At 32.0% G+C, this 13,035-nt stretch overlaps 1 protein-coding gene across 1 annotated transcript in view; it reads right to left on the minus strand.

Moving 5' to 3' along the window:
* Positions 1 to 4,882: 4,882 nt before the first annotated feature.
* The window catches only part of LOC122038492 (signal peptide peptidase-like 2), a 39,460-nt gene continuing 31,307 nt past the window's right edge, over positions 4,883 to 13,035 (minus strand). The window contains exons 7-8 of the mRNA XM_042598266.1: positions 5,796 to 5,941; positions 4,883 to 4,976 (exon numbers count right to left, since the gene is read on the minus strand). Of these exons, the coding sequence (XP_042454200.1) occupies positions 4,883 to 4,976; positions 5,796 to 5,941 (240 nt within the window). The remainder of the gene's footprint in view (positions 4,977 to 5,795; positions 5,942 to 13,035) is intronic.

A 13,035-nucleotide genomic window follows, 5' to 3' on the forward strand; every position in this document is an offset into this window, starting at 1 on the left:
AGATATTCTGACTCAGATTATGTCGGTTGTAAGTTAGATAGAAAGAGTACTAGGGAGGATGTCAACTACCAGGATCTTCTTTAGTTAGCTAGTTTAGCATAAAATAATATTGTGTTGCCTTATGTACTATTGAAGTTGAATACATAGTACTGGGCGAATGTGTATCTCAATTGCTATGGATGTCCCATACCTTAAAAGACTTTAATCTAGATTATAAAAATGTGAAAATCTACATTGATAATATAAGCTCTATAAATCTAACTAAACATCCAGTATATCACTCTAGAACTAAATACATTGAAGTTAAACATGACTTCATTAGGAATCATGTTACTAAAGGAAATATCGAACTTAACTATATTGATTCAAAATCTAACCTAGCTGATATATTCACCAAACTTTTACCTGAAACTGAATTTAGTAACTTAAAAATACAATTAGGTATATGCTTTATAGAATAGGTTTCTTTATTTCTTAACACATTTTTGAAAATTATTAATTAGTTTTTCAAAATCATATTTCCAAAATTCCCCTTTCAAAATTTGTTTTCAAAATAGATTTTAAAATATTTTATCTTTTTGGACTAGCTTAGTCCTTACCGTAGAATTGCATGTTTCTATAGTTTTAGCAGCCAGCATCTCACAAGCACAGTAGGATATCTTGCTTGTGTATTTCGAAACATAGAACGATATGGGATGCTTAGGCCTTAGCCTAAAATTTTAGATGCTTATGTTAGTACATTGCTATAAATCTGAACTTTAAACAAATATATTGATCAATTTGAGTTATCTGGCTAGTAACCAACTAGTTAGACCTAAACACTCAAACTAATCAACCTGAATCAGCAACTACTATCTTATGGTAGTTAGCTAAGTATAAAGGTTGGATATTTCATCATAAGGATATTTTTTTTAGTTCTTAAAATCATGCTTGGTCTTTTAGGTACTTTTCAATTTTAGGGAGAGCTTCAATATCATTTTTAAAAATTTTCAAGACTAAGGAAATTCAAACTTAATTTTTCAAAAAAAATTAACATATTTATTTTTAACATTTATCTTTAAATTTTTTTAAAAAGTTTTTTCATATTTTCAAAATTATTTTTAACCTTTATCTTTACAAAGTTTCTTCAAAATCATTTTCAAATTTCTCTTTATCAAATTTTTAAAATTATTTTCAAAACTTTTAACTTAACAAATTTTTAAAATTGTTTTATTTTTTTTCAAAATTATTTAACTTAACTAATTTTTAAAAATTTAACTTTAACGAAGGTTCAAACTTACTTTCAAATTTTTATTTGTCTTTCTAAATTTTTAAACTTCCTTTTAAATTTTTATCTTTAAAAATATTTTTAAAATTTATCTTCAGAATGTATCTTTATAATATTTGAATAAATTTTTAAAAGTCTACTTTTTAAATCTACATATCTTGGAATCTTGATTCGATGTTTTTTAACCAGTCCTTATTTAAAAAATCATATTTTTAACATTTTCATTGGTTCAAACTTTTTATTTATATTTCCCCTATTTTTGATGTATGTCAAAGGGAGAGAGATAATGAATTTAGGGGGAGTTGTTAACTCAGGGGAGAGTTAAATTAGAAATTACATGTTTACTTATCTTTGCATATGCTATTAACTTAACTGCGAACCTTAGTTGTCAAACATCAAAAGGGAGAAAATTGTTGGTGCATGGTGCACCAGAATCAAACCTGAGTTTTGATATTGTCAAATGTTCAAGTTAAGTCATGTTGTGATCTAACAAGTTAACTAAGTGTACAGGATGTTTACTTAACTAGGGAAGTCTTAGCAGATCGTGGAAGCCAGGCAGGAAGCTCAGGTGGGTCGAGAGGACCCGATACTTGGCAGGGTAGCTCGATAGGTTTGGAGGACTGTAGATCGAGAGGAAGTCCTGGTGAGTCGATCTGATGCTCAGCAACAAGTCTAAATAGGTCTGGAGGACCAATGTTTGACAGATAGATTGAGGTAAAAAACTAGAGAGGAACGACAGTGAGGTCGTGTTCCGGGAAAGAACAAACCCTAGGTCGCTAATCCAACTGAAGAAATTGGGAAGGTTTCTAAGTTGAGATCAAGACAGTTCTACTGTCAAATACTACTCATGCATCTTACTATTTATATTATTGTCCTAACTTATTTTATAGGGATATATTGTGTTTAACTCTATTTTACAAAAATCAGCCTGATCGGTCGACCAAACACAAGGATCGGTCAACCGAACCAGATTGACTCTAACCAGAATTCAGACCAAAGCAGAATAGAGTTCGATCAAAGGTTGATTGATCGACCGAACCAAACGATCGATCAACCATACCATGATGACATCGCAGAGATCAGATCAAGCCAAAGCAAAGAAGAAAGCCAAGTTTATAAATCGACCGAACACAAGGATCGATTGAACAAATGATCACATCATTAATGAAGAATTAAATGCGAATCCCGGCAAATAGGGAAAGTTCACTGTTCGGTCGACTGAACATGGTGATTGGTCGACTGAACCATTAAAGATCATAAATGCATGAAGATTGGATCTCAGTAAAGAAGGAAAGCACAAGGATCAATCAACCGATAGGAGGTTCGATCGCTAGAACGAATCAGTTGACCGATGAGTTTATCAGTCAACTGAATCATGCTTATAAAAGGGGAGCTCGAGGTCTGAGACAGTAATCAAGTCTTCTGTTCACCTCTGTGCAAAAGCTCTGTTCATGCTACTACTCTGCAACACTTCTTCAAGCAAGCTACTACTCTAACAAGACGCCGACGATCTTCATTTATACTCTTTTTCAGTATACTTTATTTTACCTTGTATTGTACTTAAATTCAAATAAGATAGTAGTCCGCTACTATCTTATATTTCATCTGTATGAATTGCTTCTTTCCAAAGGTTTCAAAAAGAAAAGTTTTAGTTGATTATCCAACAATATGTAAGGATCGCGGGCCTTGGAGTAGAAGTCGACCTAAGCTCCGAAACTTGTTATTTATTTTTTGCTGCACTACTCTTGTTTTAACGCTTGAATTTTTTTTTTTTAACGTGCAATATTCATTGGCATGAGGCATTTTGGAAAGAGCTCAAGAGCAAAGTCATAAGGACTAGGCCCAAAGTGGACAATATCATGTCATTATGGAGATATGTGAACATCCTTTGGGCATAACAAATGGTATCAGAGTCATGATCTAAACTAATGCCATGTGGGATGGTCTTGAACAAAGTTGTAGGGAGGCCCAGAACAGGTCAAGGTGACCGGATGCTTAAGGGGAGGCTCGAAGCAGGTCAAGAATGACCGGATCCAGATGTTTGCGGAAGGCCAAGAGTAGGTTAGGATGATCGGATGCTCGCGGGGAAACCCGGAACAAGTCATGAATGTTTATATGGTTGCGGGAAGGTCTATACCATGAAAATAATGATGATCCTTTGTTTGAAGGGAGAATTATAAGCATTCAATCAAAGTCCCACATTGAAAAAATTTGAAAAAGATCATAAATTTTAAAAAATATATAATATCTTCATTGGTATAAAACGTTTTGAGAAGAGGCCAAAAGAAAAATCATGAGAATTTAAGTCAAAGTGAATACTATCATATTATTATTATAAAAACAGATGAACATCCTATTATTATCCACCATTTGTATATCGTAGAACATTTATTAATAACGTGCAAATGTTTATTTCAGTGTCTCATGCATAATCAATTATTTGTGTTCTTTAGGTGTTGAAAACTTTACAAACTACTAAGGAGCAAAATCAGATTCTCTTTCGGATTGACAACGTTGCAATGTCAATAAACGTTCGTATATTCTCTAACTCGTGAGTAGCGCCAAAAGTCATTTATTTGTTTATGTTCTTTTCTTATGTAGAATGTTGTTGCCGTGGTGTTTGTCAATAAACACAAAAATATGAGATTAATTTTACCAGGTAAGAACAAAAAATGCAAGAGAATAAAGATTTCATATTAACGTACGTATTATTTATTCGAGAATAAAAAATGAAAACTATTGCTATACATCATGTCATTTAAAAGAAGGGGAAAAGTATTCATGATTCCCTTTGCTCTCAAAATTAGCCTACCCAAATTTGAGGATAGAAACTAATTTCTGATACAAGAACACATTGCATCTAAGAGGCAAAAATGAGGGTTGTATCATACAATAAATTAAAAATCAAATCTTCTTCAGATCAATTCAGTTGATTAAGTTATAGTGTTAATTTTCCTACGGCTACAAGTTTGCATTTGAAGAGTTTGAGCGATGGCTTAGACAGGCAGCGGTTGAGCATGTCCAGCAGAATCAGATTTGGAATATTCTCCCTCTTTAAAGTTCCATAGCTCATTAAGTTCTCCCCTAATGCCACCCAATATAACAGTAAGACCTGAGAAGTTGACAATATAAGAATTTTAGCTACATAGTTTTGGAAAGATATGAGGGAGAGAGCAAGAAAAATGTTGTATTGCCATCTCTTTCTCATGTCTTCCATCCAAATAATTGGACACTACTAAACCAAACTAGTCTATGAGGCCAAATGAAAAGCGTGTAATAATAAGAGTAAGAAACCCAATGCATCAATACCTAATGTGCATGGTACCAAGTAGAGCAAAGCAGGTTGGCCATGCCCATTCATCAGGTATAGGACAAGGTAGGTAAGCGATAAACCTGTAGAATAATTGTATTAAGCCAATAAGCATCAAAAAATACAATCTCAAATTTCATACAAAAAAAAAAAAAAAATCAGATTTCAAGCATTTGATTGGAAGTCCAGAATTCCATTGTGAGTTATGCTTTCCAAACTTCTGAATCCCAGGATTGCTTCACCCAGTATAGTAATCATGGACCAAGGAGGGTTGCCATTTGGAGAAAGACAGTTTTAATTAAAACCTAGAGTAAGAAGAATGACATACCGATAGTATAGCCAATTACAAGCCAAAGGAAATAACCAGTACCCTTGGTCTTTTCAGTTAATCTATCAAACCTGAAAAGAAACAAACGGCCAAGGAAGTAAGGTTTCCAGCCTTGACATTTATAAGTGCATGTAAAAATGTCAAATTCTAACCTCAAACATAAAATTCATTCCTTTCAAAATGTAAACCAATTTCTTCAACATTTACTTGTCTGAATAAAAAGGATCAAAATTTTAACTTAACACTTTAAGATTCTGAAGCATATGGAGTTCACGTATAATATCATTTGGTAGCTGATATAATTAATACAATCATTTCTGGGGATATTCAAATAGCTAGATTAAAAATCTAACTTGCTGAGTGATAATTAACTCATTGAACCTCAATTTACAATTTGTTTCCATTTGAACTAAATATTTTATTGTCCTAATTCATATTTAAATCGAGAAGCCATAACGATTTGCATCTACTTGTAGGATACTTCATCAACCAAGTATATCAATATAATACACTGCCCATTTATAGTGTAGGCTGTGTAACATGTATGATTCTTCAGTCAATGGATCTCAAGTTTAGCACATACCATTAACAAGTTGTGCTTGATGTGAAGGTCTCTAGATGTTCATGGAGTCTTTAAGTAATTTGTGCTAAACAACATGGTTTGATTCATAAATAATTTATAAACTTATTTAAATCATAATTTTGAAGAGAAAAAGCGTATATTTCAAAGTCTAAATTGCCTCAATAAACCTTTGAAACAGAGACAATTATATGGTACTTAATTCTGTATATGACACTAGAATCTATGAACTCATAATTACATTACTAAGGCATTAAAAAACAAGAATAGACTTTATAGAAAACATAAAACAGCTTAATTAACAGGGCACCTGCGACTGAAAGAAATAAGTAAGCCGGGTAAAATCATATCACCAAAACCAATCATTTGGTAGCCTCCTCCCCAAGGATCAAAAAATCTAGGTATTCTCAGAAGCATAGGGATGGATTCTCCACCAGCTTTGCTACCCTTAGCAACCTATAAATGAAGTAGATGCATCAGTTGTATTGCTGAAATATCATGAGCTGATCGACAAACATAAATTTGGATTTATTCTCCTTTTGATTAAACCAATGATGACAACTTGTGAGGAGGTAAAGGACATTGAATAGGTATGAAAAACAAACATAAATTCATGGTCTATGCCATTTGTTTATTGATTCTACACAAACCATTCAGTTTGTTATTGAGGACAGGATTCTTGTTAAGGAATCCCAATAACATTGAGATGGGTACATAATGCATAGTTCTAAAATACTACAAAAATTGGTAGGCACCACTGTACTCTTAGAACAGTTGTTTACTTTTCTTTAATAAGTCTATTTAAAAAAAAATGTTAAGAGTTTTTAGGATTTGTATTAAGAAAGTAGGTTATTTCATAAAGAATAAGACGTGATCAAATAATAAAAATAGGCTAGGATCCCATGTATTAGATAGGATTGGAGTTAATTAAAATTACAAGTTTTCGACATGGTACAAAGCCGAAACTTGGCAATTGGTGATTGGTATTGACAATTTTTCGACATACTTTTCCCTTTTTTTTCCTCTTACCTACAATCACACCATTGTTATCTTTTTTTTTAAAAAGTCCTAGAACATTTTTTTTTCTATTTTCTTTTTTTTTTCCTATTTCTTGTTTTCTAAAAATGCCACTCCTTTCTTGTTTCTCTCCTTTTTTTCCATAAAACTCCCTCTTCTATTCTCATCTCCTTCTAATTATCTTTCCTTTGTTTCTATTTCTCTATTGCATTCTTTATCTCTTCCTCCTTTATGGGATATAATTTCCTTTTACATTTGCACCTGTTTTTCTCCCTGTGAACCACAACCATATTACAAGAAGAAATTGCCCCATTCTTCAGATTCAAATAATTAACTCACACGAACATCATTAATTCTCCATTCTTGGATCCTAATATAAAAATAAAGTATTTATCATGTTCCACCACCAGCACTGTTTATTTTTCCCTATTTTGCTTTATTTTCTAACTATAAATAAGAGTATTTTTCATATTGCTTTTACAAGCCTTCATAGCAAAAGATTCCTTTCTCTACTCTTCATCATTGGTAGTTTATCCTGCTAGACCTCCATTGCTAATTTTTCTCATATTCCTTTTATGATCCATGATAGTTGGTTTTTTCCCTTTTTCTTGGCTGTCATTGCTAAAAAAAATTCTTTTACTAGCCTTCATAGCTATTGGATTCCTTTTATTATAATTGGATTTTTCCCTTTTGCTCATTGATTTTTCTTTTTACCAACCATTATAGCTAGGATCCTTTTACCAACCTTTATATCTCAACTTCATATCTCAATTTTTTTCTCTTGACTTTCATTCTGGAAACAACCTCTTATAAAAAGCAGGATAAGGTAGCGTATAATGGATCCTTCCCTGGTACCCTGCATGGCGGGAGCTTCATGCACTGAGCTGCCTTTTTTTTCTTGACTTTCATTACTAATTTTTTCTAGCCTTTATAGCTAAACTCCCTTTTAATAGCCTTCATTGTTGATTTCTTTTACCAAATATTATAGCTAGATTTTTCCTTTTTGGTGAGCCTTCATTGCTTTTAACAACCTTCATAGTTAAATTCCTTCTACTAGTCTTTAAAGTTGTCCTTTTCTCTTTTGTCCAGCCTTGATTGTCAAATTTTCTTTTTACCAACTTTCACTTTTGCTCTACCTTCATTGTCAACTTTCCTTTTACCAACTTTCATAGCTAGCCTTAGATTATTTTTTCTTTAGCTTGGCCTTCATTGCCTATTTTTCCTTACCAATGAATTTCTTTTACAAGCCTTCATAGTTATATTTTTTGTTGTCGCTGAGCTTTCATTGTTATTTTCACTAATACTCGAATCACAAACTACACTTTTATATTTACTAAATCATGCACATCTTTCCTAAAATGCCCTTGCGACTATAATGCATTTGTGTTACGCACCTGAGCCAAAGCACATTTAAAATCTTGAAAAATGAACCACATTTCATACAATTTTGAAACTATTATTTGTTTAAAAAAATAGTTTTTTTTTATTTCACAACGAGCTAAATAAGGTGTGAAACTAAGATTGAAGGACATGGTTACATTCAAAAGAGTCGCAAAAATACATTGGTTCTGGTTTGAATTTAATCTGACAAGCCTAACGTCAATGAGTTTTAGCTAAGGTTCATTAACAACCGTACAAGTCCAGATTCAAAAATTTTGAACATGATTACACTCACAAGAGTCCCAAGAATATATAGGTGCAGTTGTTGAGTGAATATGATAAATCTTAGTCCATCAGTGACTTTGTAATAAAATTACATAAGATTGAAATTTTTCTAAAAACTCATAGTAGGCTAGATAGTGTGGAACAAAGATTAGAGGACATGGTCAATACTCAAGAGACTTCTAGAAATGTATTAATCCAGGGTTTTAATTAATTTGAATATGCCTAAGGCCATCAATGACTTGTGGTCAACCCTCATTGATGAGCCCTATCACTCAATTTTGGTCAAAAGTCTCTAATGGCCATACAATATCTAGAATCTAAAATTTTCAACATGGTTAGTCATGAGAGTTCTAAGAATACATTGGGAATGTTGTTGAATGAATATAATAGACCTAAGTTCATTAATGAGTTTTGACCAAAAGTAACTAATGGTTGTATAATGTCCAAAATCTAAATTTTTTAACATAGTCAGAGTTAGGAAGGTTCTAGGAACACACTGATATTTTTGTTGAGTGATTATGATAGACCTGAGTTCAATGAGTTTGAGTCAAATTTATTCAAAGTTGTATTTTTTTTTAAAAAAAATCACAATAGGATATAGATAGTGTGGGACCAACATTTTGGAAATACATTGGTCCTGGTTTAAATTGATTTGGATGCGACTAAGGTCATTAATGAGTTTTGGCTAAAAGTCACTTATGGGTATTATACAATGTAGAATATGAAATTTTCAACATGGTTAAAGTTAGGAGAGTAACGGGAGCACATTGGTATTGAGTGGATATAATAGGCCTAAGTCTAATAGTGAGATTGTGTTAAATTTACTTAGTTATATAAATTTTAAAAACTCATATTCCTTTTATGGTCCATGAGTCCTATCACTGACAAAAGTCTCTAATGGTCATACAATATCTAAAATCTAAAATTTTCAACATGGTTAGAGTCATGAGAGTTCCAAGAATACATTAGTACTGTTGTTGAGTAAGTATATTAGACCTAAGTTCATTAATGAGTTTTGGTCAAAAGTAACTGATGGTCATACAATGTCAAAATTTGAAATTTTCAACATGGTCAGAGTTAAGAAAACATTAGTGTTGATGTTAAGTTAATATGATAAGTTCATATCCAACAATGCATTTGTGCCAAATTTATTCAAAATTGTGTAAATTTTAAAAACTCGCAATAGTCTATCTAGGATGTGAAACCAAGGTTGAAGGGCATGGTTAGATTCAAGAGTCTTCTAGAAATGCATTGGTCTTGGTTTGGATTGAACCAAATGAGCCTAAGTTCATCGGTGAGTTTGTCAAAAGTCACTCATGGTCATATAATGTCCACAATTTGAAATTTTCAACATAGTCAGAGTCAAGGAAATCGTAGGAATATATTAGTGCTATTATTGGGTGAATATAATAGGCATAGTGCCCAACAGAGTTTATGTCAGATTTATTAAAAATTGTATAAATTTTAAAAACTCATAGCAAGCTATCTAAGGGTTGAAACTAATATTGGAGGACATGGTTATACTCAGGAGATTTGTAAGAATGCATTGGTCCTAGTTTGAATTGATTTGGATATGACTAAGGTCATTAGTGAGTTTTAGTCAAAAATTACAGATGGCCTTAGATAAATTCAAATCAAGATCAATGCATTCCTAAAAGTCTCCTAAGTGTAATTATGCCCTCCAACCTTAGTTCCACACTCTACTTAGCTTGTGAAGTTTTTTTTTAAAAAAAAATCCAATCCTATGTAATTTTATGGAGTTAGACTTATCATATTTACTCAACAACACCACCTACGTATTCTTGGGACACTTGCGAGTCTGACCATATTCTAATCTTTTGAATCTAGACCTTGTAAAACCATTAGTAAGTTTTGATCAAATCTCATTAATAGATTTAGGCTTTATCAAATTCAACTTAAACTAGGATTAGTGTATTCTTAGGACTCTCTTGAGTGTAACCATGTCATCCAATCTTAGCTCCAACCTCAATTTAGCCTACTGTGAGTTTTTTTTTTTTTCAAAAAATTAGCTTTTTTCTAGGAGACAAATAGTAGTTTTAAAACCCTATAAAATATAGTCTATTTTTTGAGATTTTAAATGTACTTTGGTGGTTCAGGTGGGTTGGCAAGTGCATGTATAGATGGAGGGGTATTTTAAGAAACAGGTGTGTAATTTGGTAAATCTAAAAGTGTGGTACATGATTCGGGTATTAATGAAAGTGAAGTGTGGTTTAGTAAAATTGTGTCGCTATTTTTTCCTTATTTTCTTTTAATGGCCTTTAAAGTTGTTTTTTTATGGGCCTTAATAATTAGGTTTTTCTCAATTACTTGGCATTCATAAAATGTTAGTTATAGTGCAATCAAAAGAGCTCGAGGGGTTGAGATCTTTTATTGGCAACCTTGGCAAGCCCAAACTACTTGTGCATTAGTGTACTTAGTCATTTAATCTTATAAAGCATTTACCTTTCAATGAAAAAAATTGTTGGGCACAGTTATTATCCTCCATTAAAAAAGTTTTATATTGATGGGCATTACTTTCAATGAACAATAATTTTACTTCACCACACTGTATCATTAGGGTAGAATTACTCATCTTGTCATTACTTCCAATATCTAAAATGTGAGACTTAACGAGACATACTCAAGGAAAAAGGTAGTTGTCCCCGCACTAATGCAAGTTTAAGAATCCAACTTAAAATGAGTTTAATGTCAAGACTGCAGTTTATATATAGATGAACTAGAGGACGGATTTTATCTTAAGGTCCCACTAGGATATGGAAAGAATTTAGAAGCTCATATTATATGAAAGCCTTATATGGATTTAAGCAATCACCATGGGCATGCTTTGCAAGAGTTATGATTGTTATGGGTATAAACAAAGTCTTTTTCAGGGGAGTCGTAATACTTTTAGTATGTTGATGATAGAACAATAACAGGAAATGAGATGGCTCACTCTAGGAAAGACATATTTATCTCACAATAAAGATAAGGAATGACACATCTCTTTAAAGAAACAACCAAGCTAGTATGTAAGCCAACAACTACTTCAATAAACTCAAATCTCAGACTTGAAATACCAACAACCAACAACGAAGTCTTATCCCACTATTGAAAAAAATATATATATCACAATAAATAAGAATTATTTGTTTCATACACAACAAGACATAGCATATGGAGTAAGTGTGATTAGTCAATTCATACATAATCCAAAAGAAGCTCATCTCAAAGTAGCTCGCCCAGTTTCTCAAAGGAACACCATGAAAGAAAGAAAGAAAGAAAGGATAGACTATCTAAAAGAAATGGTGGTTTGTCTAGTGTAGTGGCAAAATTTCAATTGAGGGCTCATAATGTATGTGAACTACTTTAGTTAAAGATAATTTTGAAGACTTGAAGATCAAGTGGGATAACCTAATGAGATTTTATTGTGATAATAAGTCTGCATTTAGCATAGCTCACAATCAAGTACAACATGATCAAACGAAATAGACACCTCATCAAAGAGATTAGAGAGCAGGTTAATTTGTACACTTATGTATCTACATATGGACAACTTGTAGATATAATTACTACAGGAAAGTAGCTTAGTGGTTTCAAAGTTGGAAATGATAAATATTTTTTCATCAACTTAAGGGGAGCGTGGAAAAAAAATATTAGGTAACCATACATAGGATTATGAGACATAGTAGCATAGCTAGTTTTAGGTTTTTTAGATGCCAGTTTAAAAAAGCCTATTATATTTTTTAGATTTTAATTAGAAAAGTTTATTAGTTTATAAAAAATAAGTCATGTTATCAAACTATAAAAAGATTTAAGATCCCACATATTAAATAAGTTTAAAGTTAATACAATTTTTAATTTTTTGATGTAAAGCATCCGTCCAAGAGGAAAGGCTGATTTTCACCTTTAATTTAAGTTAATAATATGCTTCTAGATGTTCGAAAGATTAAATGATGAATCATAAAAAAAACATTAACTACAATAAATCAGAAGAAAAATAATATGTTCTCACCATTAGACTAACATGGAAGATTATGCACATAACTTTTATCATTTCTAAAATATACTCTTAGCTTTTAGGTATTTTATGGTTATCAGATCTTGTCATTTTCCACCGGTCAATCTCCATCTTGTTTCCTTTTTGAAACTTAATTGAGATAGTACCTATATTCAAATATACTATATTTGATCATTTCCTTTAAAAGAATGAATGCATTTATACTAAGTTCTTGATTAATGCTTTTCATAAATTTTATTTGTAATTTCCAAATCACTTGTATATATGAATTCAAGTGGTTCTTAGTGGGGGAACACGAAATTAAAATTATGCCTGTACAGTGCGGCATTATGATGATTGTAACTATGTGGGCACTAATATGTCAAATTTTTATTTCTAGTTCAAATATCACAAATATTCATTCACCTCATTCGGAAATAACCTCTTGTAAAGAGAGTAAGGTTGCATACTAATAGATCTGTCACAAAATTTTGTATTGGTGGGAGTTTCGTGCACTGGGCTATTCATTTTTTTTCATTCACCTCATTATTAACAAGATAATCACATACCATAGAATCTATGATCTCATATTCTTTCATTTTACTATGAGCTTTATGTAAGGTTATATCATTCAAGATTTCATTCTACTCTATTGTTTTGATCCAATTGGAACAATTTAGTGCTGGTGTCATGCTATGCATGCCAACACATATGTTAGAGACATCAATATGAGAAGGAAGAGGAAAACAAGAAGAATACACAAAGGACATAAAAGGGAGAATATGAAGGAACTCCCATCGTCGCTGATACAAGATCCCTTGTTGCCTCATCAAGGAACTCCCATTGTGTAAGCATCTTCGTCAAATGATGA

Source organism: Zingiber officinale, chromosome 1B (assembly GCF_018446385.1).
Source record: "Zingiber officinale cultivar Zhangliang chromosome 1B, Zo_v1.1, whole genome shotgun sequence".
Taxonomy (NCBI): Eukaryota; Viridiplantae; Streptophyta; class Magnoliopsida; order Zingiberales; family Zingiberaceae; genus Zingiber; species Zingiber officinale.